The sequence below is a fragment of the Triturus cristatus genome, chromosome 5_1 (genome assembly GCF_964204655.1).
Source record: "Triturus cristatus chromosome 5_1, aTriCri1.1, whole genome shotgun sequence".
NCBI classification, from domain to species: domain Eukaryota; kingdom Metazoa; phylum Chordata; class Amphibia; order Caudata; family Salamandridae; genus Triturus; species Triturus cristatus.
The window spans coordinates 478,075,375-478,097,464 of NC_140587.1; the positions used below are offsets into that span (position 1 = coordinate 478,075,375).

At 42.1% G+C, this 22,090-nt stretch overlaps 1 protein-coding gene across 2 annotated transcripts in view; it reads left to right on the forward strand.

Annotated features, from left to right (window-relative positions):
- The window catches only part of MMP16 (matrix metallopeptidase 16), a 469,099-nt gene that overhangs the window by 313,777 nt on the left and 133,232 nt on the right, over positions 1 to 22,090 (forward strand). For both annotated transcript variants that reach the window (XM_085605315.1, XM_085605316.1), the window contains 2 exons: positions 4,442 to 4,603; positions 16,515 to 16,732. In XM_085605315.1, the coding sequence (XP_085461441.1) occupies positions 4,442 to 4,603; positions 16,515 to 16,732 (380 nt within the window). The remainder of the gene's footprint in view (positions 1 to 4,441; positions 4,604 to 16,514; positions 16,733 to 22,090) is intronic.

The following is a 22,090-nucleotide window of genomic DNA, read 5'->3' on the forward strand; positions in this document are numbered from 1 at the left end:
CCGTTCTTACTGTGTCCATTTGCTTATATGGAAGCTATTGATAGACAAACATCCACTGTACTTTATTTGCACGTGTATATCTAGAAGGTAGTTACTTTTTAGAACTGCAAGAAAGAATGTCTTTTGAAAACAAATTCCTCGGAAGACAGGTAGTGTATACACACATTGAAGAGATACTTGAGACAACTGTGATTCTCTTCTTCCAGCATACCTAGTTGTCAGTCTGCAGTGACTTTTCCTATCTGCCCTTGCTTACCCAATTCTGCCTTGCTCCTTCCAAATATATTAGCACTGTCAGGTCCATCCTCACTTTTCAGTCTGGATCCTCCCAGCTCCTTGTTAGACAGCCTTGGCTCACTCCTTGTTAACATGACCTCCCACCTATGGCCCCTTATCTGTTATTACCTGTTCAAACTTGCACCCTCATCTGAGTGACTGGATACCTACCCTAATATTTAGCAATATGCCTTTTCCCTTTCTCCTAGCCACTAAATTATACTTGACCCTTCCAACTGCATTTCAAAATGTCCTGTCCCCTTCACATATCTCTCATATGGGCCTGCCCCTTTTTTCGTCACATCTTAAAACCTGTTTCTTATAATACAGCATTTTTCTTAATAGCATAATCAAAAATCTAGAGCTACCAAATCAATTCCATATCAGTGTGCCAGTGTGTCTCAGTCTAGACTGTTAGTGGGTTGGGGGAGTGGTGGAGAGGCAGAACAGCTTCTGAATTCCCTTGGAAACATCACAGTACAGACGGATGCTCCTTCCCTCCCCCTAGTCCTCTTAAGTGGTCTTTCATAAATATGGGTAGTACCTGGGGTAGAGGACTGAGAAGCAAGAACAATAGTGCTGCTTCCCACCCCCTGATTTATTGGTAGTCTGGCTGACTTTCTAATCTTTCATCTGATTGGGTCAGCACAAAAGTGGAATGTGAAGTGATGGTCTAGGCTGTCAACAGGCCGCAAGATGTAATTCTGAATTTTCATCCCTGAAATTGCCCTTTTTGAGACGTACAGTTAGATTTGCTCATGGTTGTTGAATAGTTTGATACTTGATTTTTAATGTATTGCTGTATCTTGAATGTAAATTAATTACTGCAAAGTGAGATAGGGCTACTATAGGAAACGTTGTTATCTTTGTGTGGAGTATGAATATCTTATTGTGTACAGAGTTGTCATTTGGTCTTGAGCCCATGACCATACCTCCTTGAATTATACGTTAAGAAAAAAGCATCAGTGTATGCCCCGTACATTTTCTATCTTTCTCGTAGATATTGCCAATGAAGCAGCACATTATTCTGCAAGACTGACATTTGTCCAAGGAATGACATTCATTTAAAGATAATGTATTTCTGGCTATATTTATACATTCGAATTTGTGGTGCAATGGCTTTTCACAGAGAGATCATGTTATATTCTTTTTAGAGTTTAGCATAATGGGATATTAGCCTCAAAATTGGTGAATTTCAACTCTTGGTTCTCTCGACTCAATTACAGGCAGGGGCACTAGAATTAAGGTTGAGGCAGGGGCTGTGGCACCCCTAAACTTGGTGGCAGTTTAGACAGATAATGACATAAATCTGTTTTTTCTTTGTATGCAGCATTAGCTGTTTGCTCAAATGCAGTGAAAAGTCAAGGGTGATTAAGGATAACCTAGGAAACAACTTTTAACAAACCCCAGCAATTTCCAATTTGATTTGATTTTATTGTTAACCGTTTGATTATTTAAAATCATTACAGTAAAAGTCTAAAATTGATACCTACCCTCCCATGCCCTCCCACCCATGCCACCCCCCTCCCCAGCCGTCCCTTCAGTTTTAAAACCCTGTTTCTTGTGTTGCAGAGTCCATTTTGCCTTTGATCCAGGGGTTTAATTCCTGTTGCGACAATGTTCCAATCAAAACACGTGAAGTGGCGGGCTAACTCTTCTTTGCCCTTGGAGGTTATGCCAGCACCTTCTTGGCCCATTAATCAATCTCTGAAATTCAAGAGCTTGTGGAAAGTCATTTATACACTTGCGTCTAAGCCTGTCTAATCTGGTGAATAAATGTTGCCGCTCTTGCGAGATAGTGGGTTTTTATTTCTGAAAGGCACCCATCTGATGCCTCCTTGCACGTTCTGATGCCGAGGTCTCTTAGAATGGGGTGGAGCAGCCTTTGTCGTTCGCTGGTCAATTTGGGGCAGCAACCTAATAGATGGAGCCAGGATTCCCTTTGGTAGTTGCATAGACAACAAGAAACAGCTCGGTCTGCTCGTGACCATGCTGGATTAAAGTCCTCAATTCTAAGGGCCATTAGCCTCATGAAAAGGATTTTCCTGCGCCCTGGGCCCTAGTGCTTCCCTTAAATATTGTTGAGCTTTCCCCATGGTGTAGGATTCATCCAATGCCATCGTGAGAGTGTTATGGCGAAGTGCGATTAGAGCCTTTTCATCCGAGGTAGAGCGGACTTGCCATTTGATGATATTTGACCAGGCCTTATGCAGGATGTCTGGTAGAGACAGACTATTGGATTCGATGTTTAGGGTCCCTATTGTTTTGTCCAGCTTGCTTTGCCAGGGGCAATCCTCTTCTCTGAATATTGTTACCAAATGATGTTTGCGAGAGTTATACGGAGCTTTAAGGACTCTAATATAATACTTAATTAGGTCTCCCTGGAGGGCCAGTTCAGGTCTGCAGTGCCCTAGTTCCAACCGTAACCTGGTGCTCCTTGCGTGACTGGGTACCTGCAGCACAAACTTGTGGGCTTTGACCTGAACTACTGCTATAAGTTTGTCTAAGGCTCCCGGAAATGCCAAATGGCCGGGATTCATTTTGCCTTAAGGACCCTCAACATGGGGTCTGCTGTTGGGCTGGACAAGCGTTGGCTTAGGCGTCTCATTGTTAAAATTACACTGGTGGTTTTGGCAATTAAGTGTTTTATATGAGTTGCCGGTGTTGCCCTCTCATGTAGCCAAACCCCAAGATAATTATAGGCTGTGGTGGTCCCTATTTGGTGATATCCCAAATTCCAGACTGCTTGTTTTTTGTGGGGATATCTGCTGAATATCATTATCTTTGTTTTACTCTGGTAGACTGTCAAGTAGTTTTCTTTATTATACAAACCCCAGCACATTTGCTTGTCATGTAGAGTATGTGGCTTCAAAGAGATTTCTTTTGCTAATAAACCTTTTCCTCTTTTTATGATCAGATTCTATAGAGCAATGGTTCTTAACCTGTGGTCTTCGGACCTCTGTCATTCCACAATGCCTACTCAGGGTTATCATGACTGTTTTACAAATTTAAATCATCTGCCCCAGCCGCAACGCCCAATGGGTTAAAATGGTAGGGAGCTCTGTTTGGGGCTCCCTCCCTGCCTTCCCACCAACCTTTTCATGGCGGGATCCCGAATGAAAAGGCTGTTGGAAAGCCAACTCGTAATATGCATGGCGGTGCTGGCATCGGCACTGCCCAATTGTGGTCAGCTTCCCCGACCGTTGCATGGTCCAGAATCTGGGCAGTGACTGCGGGCTTGTATCAGGGTGGTTGTGGTCCAATTGCCACACTTGTAAACAGGATATCTGACCTCCGAGTTTGTGGCGGTCGGACCGCCACTGTAAGTAAGGCAGTCTTGGGACCACCGTACACGTAATCAGGCCCTTGGAGTTTGTTTTTCAAAAACAATACCCTGCTTTGTGGGTTTTGTGTCTGAAAAGCAAACAGAATGCTGGGCAGTCTGTCATGTCACCACTGCATGGTAGGACAGCCGGTTCTGCATACATTCTCCACAAGAGCTCCTGCCGTGTTAATGGAAGCGTGTTCAGAGAAAATTCCTCCTTTTGCAAATGAGAAATCCTAACTATGGTGGGTGGGCTTAATTTAAGGTGGCAGAGGCCACTATTACTCCCCTCCCATTTTGTACCAATATTTTCCCATTTTTCAGCCACTTCCCATGTCCCTCACACATTTACCACAAAAAACGTAGGCATACTTATATCAGTACAGAGATCTCTGCACATTAAAGGTGGAAGAGGTAGGGACAGAGACTTCCACATGTAGCTCAGTGAATAACATTTTATTGTAGGCAAGTGTTGCTACTGTTGTACTACTAATCATACTACAAAATGCAAGGTGTGACTAGGCTCCTTGGAGTTTGCTCCCAGTGCATGGGGAACGTATGTTCACTTCTATTTGAAACAATGTTTTGCATGCCCAACCAGAACAGGAAAAAGTAATTAGTGGGATTCCTAGACTAAGTAAAATGTAGGTACCTGTGATAAGATGTACGATACTGATTGTGCCCGGAAATGAATGTTGGTAATACCAAAACATAACTAATTATTTTAATTGCATTTAGTTTCAGTACCATTGTGATTTACTCGAACAATTTAAATGTAATTTTCAAGTACCTTTGCCACAATTACTTTGCTGATCAATTATTTCTGTGCTTTTTACGCAGGAAATGACCTGTTTCTGGTAGCTGTTCATGAACTTGGTCATGCATTAGGCTTGGAGCATTCAAATGACCCTACTGCTATCATGGCGCCGTTTTACCAATATATGGAAACCGACAACTTCAAACTTCCTAATGATGACTTACAAGGCATCCAGAAGATATATGGTAGGCAACCATTTTAAAGTTATTGTTTAAAGTCATTGTAAGTCAAACAAAGTTCAAGTATGCTTTTTGAAGTTGTCGGAAGGTTATTTCAATGAGTCAGCAAGGTCAGGATTATAAATTACAGTGTGGTTCTTTTGACATAACAAGTACAAAGAACAATGTCATCCTAATGCACGTTATTCTCATTTGTTCCATTGACATAAATAAACCAATCCTCCCACTGTTTGGCATTAATGTCCTCAGCCCCATTTATTTCAAATTGCCCATGGTCTACAATGTTATAATTTTCATAGCAGGCCAAAGCTTTTAGACCTTCTTGCCAATTACTACATATTGGCCTACCAGTCCTTTCTTAATTTGAACCTACAGTGTGTTCAATGAGCTTCCTGTAAGTGGGCCAGAGTTGCTGTCAACATTGCCTAAGCATATCCATTCCATCAACTATACATCTTACATGCTGAATTAGAAAAAAAACTAATATACCTTTTGTGCATACATTACTTCCAAACAAACAAGGCAGTACCTACATAGAACTGCAAAACCACATTAAGCAACAGACACACAATTACTATCCCAAAACAATTATAATTGATTTTAAACAAGCTATGATCCAATCTTTCCTAAAAATATACCCCCACACAATCATACAGGTATGTTACTGCCATTTTAATCAAAGTATATAGTGTCACCTACAGAAATCTGCACTAAGGGTCTAATTCTGACTTTTGTGGTTGACCAGCAGCACCGCCACTGCATTGTTCTTTGGAGGACCACCAAACACATAGTGTGCCCGCCTTCTGGATTATGTGGGTAATCCACGGGGGCGGGGATTGCTTCAGCGGTCTGACAGCAGTGGTCTGTTAGGCTTGTGGGAGAGCCTAACTTACAGACTGCCACCATGAGAGCGCTGACTGCACGTTCCTGCACGGTGTTGCATGTATGCCACACCATGTAGGAACTGGAGGTGCAAATCCAGCGGTCACAACATGTGCCCTCCGCATGCACCCCCAGGACCAGGAGCAGCAAAGGGCCTTGTTAGGGCCCCCTTTATTGCCTCTCTGCCACCCTTTTCCTGGAAGGCCCACCACCACGAAAGGGATGGCAGACAGGTAACTCATAATATGCTCGGCGGTGCTGCTGCACCACTGATAGCATATTGCAGCTCCCTGACCACCACACGACTGCTGCGGGATCCTGGATCCCTGGCGGTCCGACCGCCACAATCGTAATATTGCGGGCAGTCCCGCAATGTGGCAGTGGTCAAACTTCCACCGTAAGTATGGCAGTCCTATGGACTGCTGTACTCTTAATAAGGCCCTAATTGTGGAATAAACCGCCCACAGCCAGTTTGCCTTTGAAGTTAACAAAATGATTGAATTAGCCTACTTCCCTGTCACAGAAGTAGTCAACCATTACAACACTAAAAGAGAAAGTCCCTATTACCAAAATAATGGAGACAAACTTGCTCCCCTAATTAACTACTGAGGATACATGGGTTGGCAGACTGCATAGTTCAGGACACAGACGCCAAACAAAATTCTAGATACTATGTTGGAATGTCTATGACAGCACAGGAAGCAAAAACAAAGAACACAGTGGTGTCTTCCAATATACACTATGCAGAACTCAACCTACGATAGACAAATTACTAGAAACCTTGCAAAAAGAGGAAAGCTGCCTAAAACTTAGAATAGAACAATCAGTTGCAGAAATCTGTCCTAAACTAACCAACCAAAAAAGAAAAATGTCTGAAATGCTACATTTCAAAATAAGACTATTTCTAAATCGCAAAGGGCAAGGCTACTTAAGTAATAGCCAAATCTATCCTCTAAACCACCTATAAAATCTAACAGGCACCTTAGAAACTACAACATAGTACACAAAAAAATGTAAATATATAAAATACATATTTATAAAATAAAACACCGTCATTCCGTCGTGGCGGTGGTTGGCCACCAAGCCAGTGGGAACCAAAACCAGATCTGGCAAAGTGCTTGGCTGCTCCTCTGGGCACTACCATCCCCGACGGCCTGAGTGGGGTTTTAGTGGAAGGTTCCCTGGTGGCGGTTTCAACGTTTGGTGAGGGATATGGTGTACCAACTCTGGAAGTTACACCTACTGCTGATCCACTGACAATTTTGTCGTGGAATTTAGCAGGAATAGGTAAGAAAATAGTGTGTCCCGAATGGGGCTCGTTCATAGATAGGAATGACATATGCCTCTTCCAGGAAACCTGGGCTAGGGAGGAACATCATCGGAGTGGTTTTGTCTCATTTTCAGTCCCGGCAAGGTGGGGGGGGGAAGGGTAGACCGTCAGGTGGCTTAATAATTTGGGTGCGTTCCCACCTGGGCTGTAGAGCTAGGGTTTTGAATACGTCATCAGAGGATCTCCAATGTGTGATTTTTAGAATGGCCGAATGATTTCAGGCTTGCTTTGGTCAATGTTTATTCAAGACCTGTGAGTATTACATATGAGTCTGGAACCATTGAAGGGCTCTCTGTATTTTTAAATATGATACCTCAGGGCACTACTCTTTTGCTAGGGGGCGATTTTAACTGCCCTTTCGAGCCGCTTATGGGTTTGACGGATAGTGCTATTCTGGAGGAGGATGAATACTGGAAAATACCTCCAGTAGTGGGCCCTTCACCTAGGTCTTGGGCGCCTTTGGCCATCCAAATCACGGCCCTAACTTTAAAGTATTCTATTAGGGCCTGCAATGGCCGATCAAAATCAGACATCCCCTCAAAATGTACTTTCAACAAACCTGGGCATGAGTCTCGCTTGGATTATATATTTGTTGAAAATTGTGCTTGGGACAAGGTCATTGATTTTAGGGTAGAAATTAGGGGTGATAGTGATCACAATCCGTTGATCCTAGAATTTCTATCCCCGGGCAACCCCGAAGGCCTATGTAACTCAAATGATGGCCTAGATGCCAGGTTCCTCCTATCCAGTAACAGGCGTAGGGTCAGGTGGGAAAAATTAGTCACTTATCCAGCGTTAGTGGCAGAACTTTATGCGCAGGTAATTCCGGTACTGGAAGCTATAGGTGCTTTAACGTTGCAGCATCCCACTACCGAAATATACCAAAAATTCAGGGATCTAAATGTGGAACTAAATGCTATTTTGGCTGAGGCCTTCAATACTATAGCGTCCAAAGACAGAAGGAGGGGAAATAGACCTACATGGTATAACACCGCCTGCAGGAAGCTAAAAACAGAACTCCTCAGGGCTGTGAAGCTTAATAACAACAAGGAGCTAATAAGAGAAAAACGACTAGAATACAAGCAGTTAATATATCATGCCAAGAGGGAGTGGGACAGTGACAATTGGGCTAATTTAACATCTGGACTAAAATTAAGAGATGCCCGAAAGTTTTGGCAAATTGTTAATACGGGCTCAACCGACCCTTAACCGGCGATTGTACCTAATATCGCTGCTAATGTGTGGGAAGATCATTTTTCCACCCTCTATGGAGGGGAGTATTCCACTTATGACATCGAGCAGGGGGGACTACTGTTCAACTCTACTATCGACTTATATGAGGTCGAGTTCATGGAAGAAGAGGTTTTTGCTGTATTAACTAAGCTCCCAGCCGGTAAAGCGCCTGGGCTGGACAAACTTCCAGGTGACCTCTTCAAACATGAACCTAAGGTTTGGGCCCCTTATTTAACAGCTTTATTTAACGCAGTCCAGAGGGGCATGGCGGTACCAAGTACTTGGTTGGGAACTGAGATAGTCCCTAACTTCAAGAAGGGCTCACCTCTCCTCCCAGCCAACTATAGGCCTATCAACCTCATTGATGTGCCCCAAAAAGTTTTTGCAAGGCTGATTTTAGATCGCCTCAGGGACTGGATAGAATAGTTCTCCATTCTAAGCCCTTGCCAGGCAGGGTTTAGGAAGAATGTGTCTACTACGGACCAGATTTTTCGACTGACCCTGTTATTTTGGAAAACTGTCAAAGTTGAGGGTGGGTCATTATATACTGTTTTTGTGGACCTCCGTGCGGCCTTTGACCTGGTCCCCCGGGCTAAATTATGGTCCGTCCTTTTGCAACTGGGCATTCCTGCCCCCCTATTGAATATGATAATTCGATTGCATAGGGGGAACTACGCACAGGTCAGGTGTGGGAAAAATGGTGTTCTATCATCCAGATTTCCCGTTGACAGGGGAGTCAGACAGGGTTGTGTTTTGGCACCTACCCTGTTCTGCGTCTATGTCAACGGAGTATTACACATCTGAATGAGGTTATAAATAGTGATGCCCCCAAGCTCGCTAGATCTCGGGTCCCTGCGATTATGTTCGCAGATGACACCTTATTACTCTCGAAGTCCCCGATGGGCATTCAACGAGTGCTGGATGGTTTTGAGACTTTTTGCCTCGAACGGGGCTTAGAAATAAATACTCTCAAAACTAAATATATGATTTTTAATCCACCAGCAGTGACACGCCCAAACCCGAGTATAGGGAGAGTTAGTCTAGAAAGGGTCCAGACCTTTGAGTATTTGGGGCTCACTTTAAATGAAACTATGACATGGGTCCCACACCAAATTAAATCTCAACTTAAGCTAGCCCAAACAGCGGGGGGTATCCTAAGACTTCTAAATAAATCATGTGTCAAAACAATTGGCCCACCTCTTGAAATATATAAACTACAGGCAAGGGGGGCAGTAACCTATGGCGGTGAACTCTTGGGCTTTCATTGCCGTCCAGAGATCATAGTCACAGAAAATAATTTTTTAAGGCAGTTGCTGGCCCTCCCCCCTAGTACTCCCTTATTGCCACTTAGGCTTGATTTGGGCATTAGACCCATAGACGAGGAATTGGGCCTTAAACCTCTAACATTCTGGCGGAGGATCTGGATTACCCCCGAGCTTCAGGATTATAGGAAAGAACTCTTGGAAGTCTTAGGGCTCCCTAATGTGGGGAAACATCCTTGGCTGAGGTATGTGAAAGAGGAATTGGGGAGAATGGGCCTCCCGTTGTTGTGGTCTGATCCGGTGACAGCCTGCACTAGTGTTTCACGTAACCATCTGGTTAATCTGTATTATGAAACCAAATTAACCGCTTCTATCCAGAATTCTCAATCCGCAATTTTAACACGAACTTTTATAGTGGTTAAAGATCTTTACTTCTTTGAGCATGTCTTAATACAATTTTTATTAATATTATGTTAACACTGCTAGGCACCGCCACCATATTAGTGGCCCTGCTCCACCCACCAGGCAATCGTTACGATTGCGACCGTCGATGAAGCGGTAAAGCGGCGGACGGACTTTGCGTCCGCTGCGATATCCACCGCCATCCTAATATGGCGGTGGGTAAATCTCATTACGATGGCGGAACGATCCCCACCGCTGGCCTACCATCGAAATGAGCCCCAAAATTTGTATCTACAGGTTTTAACACAGTGTGTTAGCAATCCAACCTTAATGGTTTTATTATATGTTTTTTTCTTTATACGCAAGTCAGTCCTACTGCCTTTATTTAACTTTCCACAATAAACACATCACATATATGGCATCTGAATTAACTTTGCCAATGAATTAATCAGGCCTAGAGCCTATATCAATAGCTTATCACCATAACTAACTTATATTTACTGTATTGTACATACACTTTCCATCAGCACATAGTCATAAAATTACAAACATATACAAAATTATGCTTGGTAAAAGAGCATGCACCTTTTCGTAATTGAACCTAACACGGATTCTCACAGATCTAATCTTATACAGCAACGGTTTGCTAAAGAGAGTAGCCAACACTGTATAAATTGTATACCTTGATTTAATTTTCTGTGCCTGAACTATTCCAGTGCTTCGGGTAGCCAGTCAGGTAGCCAAGTGTTTTCCAAGTTCCACAGAATAGATTAGAAGATAAAAAACCTTTACTACTTCTTTAATCTGTTATTCCACTTGACAAAAAAAGTGTGTGCAACCGTTCCCAGAGTGTAATAACAATCCACCCTCACAGGCCAATTTACTTCAACATATGCTTTAACTTATAAATAGGTCAGGAGGCCTAAGTCATTTGTTGTAACTTTTCACATCTACAGGTCATACTGATGGCAATTGTCAAACATAATTGGCTTGTGTCCATAGCCAAACTAGGCATATCGTATTGAGTATAAGCTTTAAAACAAGCTAGACGTGTAATAAAACCACTCATTGTGTAAGTGGAGGCACACAACTTCTGCCCAATCAATTGACGTAATTACAATTGCAGTTTCAAACCAACCACAAAGAGAGGAAGAAGAGGATTTGAAAAAAGTGAGAAAATGGAAAGCAGAGTAAGCAAATGAGAAGAGGAAATAATTTCAACAAGTAATTTTAGCCTTTTATAGACAGACAGAAGATCATAGCAGAGACCCACGTTTTGATACTTCACTGCTACACCAGCAAGTAATTTATACTGCACATAACAGCCACAGTGGAACCATGTAGTATCCAGTGCCGGGCTATATGATTCCGGACACCGTACATCACCTCATCTGTTTGACCTCTAGTAGATCCTAAATCCAAAGGCCACTTATTCTGGACAAGTTGCCATTTGTGGTTCGAACAACATTAGCAGCAGACATCTGTAGGTCAATCTCCTCAGAATAATACACGCTCATAGCCCTGGAAGAATATTCCTGGTTCCTAGTGGAGACACAAATGTCATCAGTGTTACTTCTGCAGTGCTACCTGGTCTTGACTATATATTTGGAGCATACTGCAAACCATAATGACAGACAACGGCCCTTCCATTCAGTAGAGGGAATGGCCTTGTTTTCTTAGATATCTACGAGAAAGACTCAATAAAATCCTCATGACAATGACAAGATGTTGAGGGTAGAAGTTGGTATCAAAAGTGAAGAAGGTAGTCCAATGATCCATGTTCAATCAGACTCAGGCAAATCAAGGGCACCGTCCACAGCGTTTTGCTGAGTGTAGCTACTTTTTTTTTTTTTAAACGACAAGTTCACCGTTCTCAGTCAGTGCCCTAGTGTCCTTGTATTGTCTGTCTATACCTATTTATCTCTGTAATCCGCTGGCTTGGGACCAGGAGGTAAGACACTAGAACGGTCTCCTCTGCTGCTAAAAGACTGCTGTAAATAGTGAGCTTAGGCAGATGTTGGGTGTTGACAAGTAACCGGGTGGCACGGTAGAGTTTCAAAGGCACTTGGATACCGAAGCAGAATTTAGCAGGGCTGCAGCCCCCTGCAAGCCCTTTCAGATACTAGTGTCATTGTGAATGAGTTATGTTGTACTGATTCTGCCCCTGAACTCTCCTGGCTCACTCCCAGCAAGGAGCCGGTGGTCACGCTGATAGGGTGGGCTGGAGAACGCAAGTCCAGCATGCAATAAGACAACACGTGTGTTCCTGAAGAACACTACTTCAAAGCCCTGACAGCTCAGAAAAGGGTTTAAATGTGAATGTTTCACATTTGATACAGAGATTTTTTTAGGCCAAAAGTTCCTTGGCAAGTCAAGGACCCTAAAACTGTGAACTCTGCTGTTACTACCCTGTACCTTACGGTCAGTGTGTGTAAAATTCCAATAATGGGTATATCATTTAAGCAATAACCAGTTTTCATTGTATATTAATGTATACCCACCAGTGTGCTTAGATTAGAAGATGTTTATGATATATCCTGATATTATGTTTCATGTAGCCTTTTTATAGTGGTACATCTGTCTTGCATTCCCATATGAGCTAAGAAATAATTTATTTCGTAAAATAATTTTCCCTAGTACGTGTGAAGAAACTTTGCCGTTAGCAATGAAGGATAGCCTGAAACTTTTATGAATCAGCATCCTGGAGAATAACAGTGTCAAGCTTAACACTAATGTGTGCAATAGAACACCGCAATTGCATTAGTCTGTCTTCAGTGTCACCCACTCACTATCTCTCCTGTACTGCGTGTAGTTAGTCTAGTTTCAACAATAAGTTTGAATCAAGTTCCCAACATCAACTGATGTGAATGTGTATCGCATTGACCCCTGAAGAACACTCATACTATCAGTTCCTTAATCACTGAATGGTTGACCATCATTTTCTACCTGGCTCTTCTGAAATGTGTGTGTGCGTAAACGCGCCCTCATTCCTGATTCCCTACTGACCCTTCGGGTGGCCACTCAGCTGTCCATGTGAGAAGTAGAGGGGAAGCAATACAGACCTTATGTGATTACCAAATTATATATTTGGTTCAAGTGCCCAGTGGGGCCCAGTTAGTACTTTGCAACCTACAAAAATGAATAGTTCAGCCCATAGCCAAGTGGCGCCCTCTCTAGTTTCAGTATTGTCAGTCACAAACAATCCTTCTCTGAAGCAGCCTGGTGGTGCCACTTTACTTTAAATAGCCAGGCTATTGTCTTTGACAATGCTTTTTGGCAAATACATTTATACATGTCAAGACTCGACATGGCCATAGCCAGCAATATTGTAACTCTTGCTATTAAAGGAAATACATTTCTAGGTGGCCGCTATTTGTCATGACACAAGCTCATGCATGCCTCATGACGCGTGTGTTCATCTTTAGTTTAATGTTCGAACATGGCAGAAGATGGCAATGTATATTAGAATGGTAAAAAGGAAAATGAAGGGGCATAAGGGCAGTAAAAAAATACAAGCAGTCTAGCAACATTTGGAAACTGCCGGCCTACAGAGAAAACATTTTTTGTTTAGAGCAGAACATTAAGGAAAAGACTTTTAAACCACGGGCAGTTTGATCGGGAACTGGGCAGGAAGCATTGGGGGATTGCGAGGCATTGTTTAAAGACATAACAATGCGTGTGTCAAATTGTGTCTGTGTTAAAAATACAAAGAACAAATAATAGCTTGACAAATATAGTCTGGTTTACAAACTATTTAGATGCGCAAAATATGCTGCTATACTTAATTAAAAACAAAAGTATGCGCCAGTCCTTATACAATATATAAGGGACCCCATACATAATGTAGTGCAGATAAAAAAGTAGTCACCACCCTTGAATGCCTAGCACCCAACTATGACGAATTCAAATCTTATTTGAGAATCGACTCATTCACTAATTGAGGTTAAATAATCGTGTGTATCACTCCGGACGGAGCTGAAGTTTCACGGTTTGATATTCAATCATTGGAGTATTGACGTCTCACGTTAAATAAGCGTAAACGGGATCTGCAGAGGGCTGTGAGGTGGTTTTTGATTTTGAAGAAATTCAGGTCGGTGCACAGGCAAGGTGTGCAGACTACGGAACTGAGCACTTGACGTGCACATTATATTGTCGCGCAGTAAGAGGATGCGCCTCGGGGGCACGCATGCTGCCTGTGAGAAAATTGACTCTCTGTTGGGGGTGAGTGACCGAGAGGGGGCTGCTTCTCACGACCTCTTTGAGTGTGTACTTGGTACTCAGCAGTTAGACATGGGAGTTTTACACTCATTCGGAAAACCAAGCGCTTGCAGCTGTGCGCTCTGCTGTGACGTCTCAGGGGGTCCCTCAGGAAGTGCGGGCTTGACATCATTACTGAGCTGCGAGCGCGTGAACTTCGAGAGGGATTCGACTCATCCAGTCGAGAGCTGCGGCGCGCTGAGCTTTCCCTCAGAGTGCGTATTATCGAACAGTTTCGGTTGCTTCCCTGATAATAAAGCAGCTGTGAAACGCGTGTAAATTTAGGCGGCCAAATACACGCAGACACTATTGGTATCCTGAAAGAAAATGCAGCCTTGTGTTAGTCCCTCATCGTTTAAACTACCAACTCTACAAAAATGCTCCACGTTACACTTAAGAGCCAGTCGAATTGACTAGGAAGCGTTTTTTTTAATATCACCTACAGATATACAGATGTGCAACACATCTGTATCAAGCAAATACAAAGAACAGTTGTATTTGTGAAATTGTAGACTTTTTAAATATATTGTAGCATTTTAGTGCTAACAACACGTCTTAAACAACACTGGAATCCAAAGACTCACAGCAGTCACGATCTTTTGTGTACAGTGCAGCATAGAACATGGGGCAGAGGATAGCTAACTTCGGCCTTTGGCTTACCTGAATGTGAGTGATGGCATTCCGTTCTTGCACACTGCGCACATCTGCACAATAAGGAGTATTCGTCAGTACCAGGAATGATTGGTATGGGAATGTTGAGCGCTCCATTGAAGACAATGAAGTGGTTTGACGCTCTTTATGGCTGGTATTAACCTTCTGCTCCACATTCCAATGATTGGCTTTGGATTTCTCCCTTTTCAATTTAGAACATTCTACCCTCAGGGGGTGGAATGTTCCAATAGATGTATAGCCTTCTGTTGCAGGCTATTATGGTTGTTTAAGGCACTCTCAATCGTTATAGGCTCGGGTTCACATTCTAGAGTGCTTAATTCGAATATTTCCCCAAAAGATGCCACCCTAAGCGTGAGAGGCATGATTGGAGTCTAGCATTGAGACATACACTGGCTGTAGTGAGGTCCTTTATTGGCAATAGCTCTCAATGTAATTATCAGAGCTTTACATCTGATTCTTCTTGGGACTGGGAGTCAATTAAGGTCACTTAGATGACCTGTCATATGAGGAAGTCTGTGTAGGTTAGGGATGACTATGGAAGCACCGTTGGGCGATTTCTAGATAATGTTTAGGCTATTGTGGAAGCTCAGTCTATAGGGTATTCCCATAGTTGAGATGGGCAGTGATGAGAGAGTGTAAACAGTTTGCAGGTTTATGGAGTAAGAATATCCAAGTTCTTCCTAAATGACTTTAGAAGTGTGAAGTAAGTTGAAGATGCGAGTGCATTTTGGAATTTAAAATTTACTACAGGGTTCTAGCTGTGGAGATAGAAGGATGAGGTTTACCAAGTTCTGTGGGCCACCATGCTGGGGACCATATTGTGTTTGGTGTCTACACAGAAGTTTAAAATATGTTTGAGAGTTTATCCGCAAAAGCAAAATCACTTTGCAGCAAAGACAACCTACCTCCATTTAAATATTTAATGTTTTCATTTATGATAGCTTGTTATATTGTAAGGAGTGTTTTACTTAGCTTTCATTGAAGGCTTGTTACCCATGTCATATTAAATGCCCCTTCTAAAAAAATAAAATAGATTCTAAAATGTCTCCTAACGAAATATGGCCCTTGGTAATATCCTTGTTACTGCCTCTTAGAGGTAAGTGCGTTGATGGCCAATAAACTAAATCTCACTCTGAATTAGGCATTGCTAAGAGTAAAGAAGTGGCTGCAGTACTTCAGATCTCTGTGGCTCACTATTAGTTTTCGTTGATGGTCAAGCACAATAATTCCCACTTGATGAATGTGCAAATAATAACTTTTAACATAACAGGCGATAATAATCTGAACACAATTTACCATTAACTAGTAAACATGAACAGCAATGGGAGGTGTAGGGATATTTAAATATACCTTTTGTTCATATTGATATTAGGGGATGCTTTACTCTGAAACCAAGAACACTATTTATTCTCTATTTATTTTCTCCATTTGACAATTAAAGGTCAAACACAAACAGATTTTCAAAGTAGATACAACTCACAACATTGAAATGTTGGTGATTTTTCTGGAGAATGAATCCAAATGAGTGCCAGCACATGACCCACAATATATATTTGTTGATCACTGGTTTATTGCATGAATGAGTGATAGATTTATAAAGGTGCACGGCTTCTCCGAGGAGTGTCCCGGCACTAGCATGTTTGTGCCAAAATTATATACGAGTCTGAGAAAAACCAAAGATAGTGAAATGACATTGCTCTAGATAGGGGAGCTTTCTTCTAAGTGACCAAATCACTCAAGTGACACTTCTTTGACTTAGAATGTAATGTCCACATCGAGCAAATGAAAACACAATATTTGCTATAACAATGTATTGTATGTGTGGGCCATCTAACTACAGATATTATAAAATGATCCTATCCTGATGCCATTTATATAGGTCCACCAGATAAGATCCAGCCTCCTACAAAGCCTCTACCCACGGTTCCCCCTCATCGCTCCATCCCTCCAGTAGACCCACGGAAAAATGACCGGCAGCCTAAGCCACCACGACCACCCACCGGAGACAAGCCATCTTACCCTGGAGCCAAGCCTAACATCTGTGATGGGAACTTTAACACGCTTGCTATTCTTCGAAGGGAAATGTTTGTTTTCAAGGTAGGAAGTGGTGGAGTTTGTGATTTACGATTAAGGCTCTCATTACGAGTTTGTCAGAATAAGGTAGAGTATTTAACACATGTAGTAAATGCCATTACCCTAGGGTGAGTTATTCACCACGTATGGGAAATACCTCCTGTTCTGAGTTTTTAAAATGAAAATGGGGCATAACATGTGGAATCGAGTTTTAGCACACTTAATTGTGCATGTTTTGCCTTTTTTGCAGACATTTTCTTTCAGTAGATTTCAGCAGGGCTGACCTGCATACATTTATGAGGGGCAAACTGCAATGGTGTAATATTGATAACCCATCTCCTAATTTAGATCCCTGTGCAAACATGTGTTCACATAGGGATCAGAATTTAGCCCTTAACTGGAAATGAGGGTCTCTGTGACTGCATTTTTATTAAACAAAACGCGCTCACAGTCCTCATGGCTCTGGTTCCCAGCAGTCAGTCCTTGGGCAGCTCAACAATAAGCAGAACATGGCTCCAATCCTAGCCGACAGTCTGTATGTCTTTTTTTTGTTCTACTTTGTGGACACATTTATGTTGGCATTATCTTGGTAAAATCAAAAGGTAGGGCAAACAAGTATGACGTGCCACACACAGATGAACACAATTGGTCCTTTAAAGTATTCAACATACATTCATTATGAGTAATGCTCGGCCTCTTACTGGCACTAGGGAATCTCTTTGTGTCCAGTGAAGTTTTCTCCTTGTGGGAGCGATGGAGTTTATTTAACTTTGCACCGTGTTTGACGTACTGTGTGGGATGTTTGTCATTTCGAAATAGGGCATCTCATCTGACTCGAAAAGAATCACATGGAAATGTGTGAGGCTTCTGGGTCGTTTTGTTTGTTTAATATCCATCAGGTTGACATGTTGAGTTATATTTATTTATCGCTATATGCATAAAATAGAGCTTGGAGCATTAACATGAGCATGTAAATCTTGCCTTAGTTTCAAGTGACAAAGAAAGTATTGCATGAAGATTTGTTACTTAACATGTCAAGCGGATCTCCTAGACTGCATAATTTCAACAGTCCATCAATTTCTTTAAAATAACCGAATATTTCATTTCACACATCCTTCTTGGTGCAACAGCTTTGCTTGTACTAGATAACCATTGATGATAGGTATTTTAAAATAATTATTTTCTATTAAGGTCCCAAAAAATACAGCATAAGCCAAGAAAATGGCAAATGTTTGCCAGACAACCTATTAATTTAACATGCATCCACTTTGTTTATTGGTGTAGTTTTATTCTTTTTCATTTGTTAAATACATACAATAAATTGTGTTTGTTCACTCGGCCAGGAAAATTTCACTTGCATTCCAAATGGTAGTCCTGCACAGATGACTACATAGTTACATTAATATGTATATTTATTACATTTCCACCTTTTTATCGTATGTTTGTGATTTGCCGTTTCATATTTTTATAGGTAATTTATTTTCTGCAACTTAGTGTGTTAACTTTAGATTAAACTGGGGATTGAATTGGGAGTATTAGCAGCCATGCCACTGCACCATCCACCAGATAAACTCCAAATATGGTGTGATACATTAAAACAAATTGACCTAATGAATGTATTGTTGACGGAAAGCACTGACAAACTACTAAACATATGTTTAGGATATGCAGTAATTTCTTGCAATTGAAATTGCAATGAAGCCGAGGTCATATGGTCGGGTCACTTATTCTGCACATAACATTTTCTTTTGTTTGGCCTTCAGACTCCCAGGTGACGTAGGGGTATTTCAGCCATCTTTTATTTGCAGGCTAGCAGCTGGATAGTCATATGGGATAGTTACATCTCTAGGTAGATTACAAACCCCAAAAGGTGTATGACCACGAAACCCAATGATAATGAGAGAGGCAGCAGCCCAATTCACAAATTATGTAAAGGAATACTTTATTAACACACGAAATCTAGGTTACCAGGGACTGTTAACCTTTGTCAAATCAAGTAAGGCACAGTAGGTCCAATAGGATAAAGACCCTCACCCATCCTATGTGGAATGCATCATCATCAGGTTTCTCACCTCTGACTGGAATACATCATGGAAGGGGTCCAATTGCCATATGGACCCATGATGAAGAAAGATGCTGTAATGAGAGCAATGTGTGTGATTTCTAGCCAGAGGTTGTATAAAGAAACCATGATAGTTTAAAAGTGTGTAGGGGACTACCAATCTGTTCTACATTAGTTTGTACCCACCACACCTCTGCTCTCAATGTTCTAAAGAAGCATGTCTATATCTCAGACCCTGCATTATTATAGCAAAGCTATTTCAGTACTCCGCAAATTATTTCCCTTTCATCAGAAGCGGTTCTGTATGTACCCCCTTGAAATCAGTTAGGGCCTAATTATGATGGGGTTCAGACCACAATCGAAGGGTCTGACCAATGCTTTATGATGGGCTCAAGGTCAGAAAGGCATCATAATCCCTTAAGGATGGCATTTCGCCATCGGGATTATGATGTCGGTTTCCGACAGCCTTTCAATGTCGGCCCTTCTGACATGTAAAGAGTGTTGGAAAGCGACATTGGGGGACCCTAGCAGGGCCCTCTTCCCCCCTAGCCCTCTGATCTGGGCTTGGGGGACACCTATGGTGCCTCCCTGAACACCATGCGGGGACACCATGAGGTACCTACCACACGGTGCAGGGATGTTCACAAACTCTCATTTTCAATGGGAGCATGTGCTGCAGGCAGTTTCAGCCCACCACACAAGCTCCCATTGAGAAATGGAAGTTTCCAATCCCACATAGTGCAGTTGGATTGTAAATCGGTGTGCAGAACCGCTGACCTATGGTCGGGCGGTTCCTTAACCAAAACGGTGTCGGTCTGAGGCAGCTTTGACTGACATCGGTACGAGGGCCACAGTGTGATTCATCAGTCACTCATATAGAAACGCCACAAAGACTCTTAAAAGTGAGATTGGCAAAATAAGGCAGGTCCTAATCAGTGAGATCCAGTGGCCCACTGTTCGATGCCAGCTAGTGCACTATAGTCACGTCAAGGACCCTGCCATGGAAAACTTAGAGTCAAGGCTAATAAAATGCTGTAAAGTGATGTTACCAGGTTTGGCAAACTTATTATTGGATGTATTTCTCAGAGCGTCAAAACTGATACTTAAGCCTTTGAATGTTGTAGATGATAAGACTCCATTAGTACCACAGCCATCTTTGTGGTAAATTCAGAAGCAGTGGTTGCCCGTAGTTATAGTTAGGACCTAGTTTTCCTAGGATTTTTTTTTTGGTTAGCTAAAAACTTTGGCGTCACTTGGCAGATCTTCATGACATTTTCAAAACTAATTTGCCAGCCACTTCAGCTGTTGGGTGGAAAGTTTAGTAGTGATTCGGCAGGTGGAGGTTGAGAATAAGGGGGGGGTCCAAAAACGCTTTTTCCCACTGCAATTTCCCATAGGAACTTTAGACATGGTTACAGCTCAAACCACTGAATGGAATTACACCAAACTTGGCAGAATGCTAGATCATAGTCCAGAAAGAGTGCCTTTTGTAATTTGGTGTAAATCTGTTCATTAGTTCGAAGTTATTAAAGAAAAAAGATTTATGTATATCTAGAGAGGTGGATCCACCACAGAGAAGATCCATGTGCCAACAGCAAGGCTGTGATTGGCTGGCCAAAACCTGAGAGAAAAGCTGCAGCTGCCATTTTGTCAATCGCTGCATTGTTCACGGGGTAAGGAAATGAATTGTAAATAGGATGTAATGGGCCAGAATAGAGGTATCCTTCACCCATGGGACTGAAGGAGGGGTCTGTGAGTGTCTCCTCTGGGCAATAAACAGTCCAAAACCTTTGTTTTGGGTGCATTAGGATCCGAGGGTGCACAACTTTGCTCAGCATGGCCCCCATGTAAATCTGCGATGGCTCTGCAGATCCAGATCCCAATTTTAAAGAAACACACCCATACAGCCATGCACACTCACACTCAGAGACCCAGAATAATATTCACAATCACAGACTGACACAGGCACTCACACACCCACCCTCTCACCACGTATACACCCACACAACCACTCACACACTTGTATAGCCACTCACTCACTCACAGATCCACAAAACCACTCACAGACCCACACAGAAAATCACAAACACAATCACATACTCACTCACACCCACTCACACACCCACTCACACAACCATACAGCCACTCACACACCCACTAAACCACTCACACACCCACACGACGACTCACACTCATATAGTCATTCTATCATCCACTCAGAAACCACTCACACACCCATACAATCTCACACACCCACTCAGAAATGCACAGAGGCATTCACACACCCACCCACACACCCACATACACACCCATACAGTCACTCACACACCCACACAGCCATTCACACACTCACTCAAACATCCAGGTTACAGAAATGTTATAGTTAGGAAATAGCATCAAAAAGTTGTAGAAATTCATCGATAAAATCAAAGATTACAGGGACATTATAGTTAGGAAATAGCATTGAAAAACCTAGAACTTCACTGAAAAAAATAAAGGTAACAGGGACGTTGCAATTAGTAAATGGAATTAAAAAATCCTTAGACATTCACTAAATAATCAAAGGTTACAGGGACGTTATAATTGGGTTAAGATTTTACACACACAAATTCATAGAAATTCAGCAGTCATAGTTATCTCAAGTAACTATAACTCATGTCCTAAGGTAGCTATAACTTGCACCCTCGCCATGCACTGCTAATTGCCCCACATATTACATCATTCATGACATCTTCTATGACATAATTGAGAAACTCAATGCAGAATTTGCTGTGAAATTATTGAAAAAACTGGGCACTGCATGTATTGTACAAATACATATTCAAATTGGTTGGAAACAGAGAGGAGTGAAAATTGGTCCATACACTATCACTTTGTGTATATATACTTATACAAGGCGGTAGTGTATAAACTAATTTTCACTCCTCCATTTCAGAATCTCCTTTAACACATGCACTCAAATCGTACTCTGTACCAAGCAGCACGGTGAACAGCAGTCTTCATAAGGGAATTGCCAGCACAGTGTTACAAACATCAGCTAATAAAAAAAAAAGTGTGCAGTTGTTTTTAAAAGAACCCTCTTGTAAGTTTTTTTTTATGGAAGGTGGGACAAACTCGCACTTACCTGAAAATTCCAACTACTGTGTCAACTTATGAGTACATGGTTTTGCTCCTTCAGCAGCCAGAGACGTTTTAGTAGTGACCATTTGCGAACAAATGAATGTTCAACACATAGACTGTCATATTACTATGACATATAGAAACTTAAAACAAAACCGTGGATTTCAAGAATTCTTTTATTGCATTTTTGGAAAATGAGA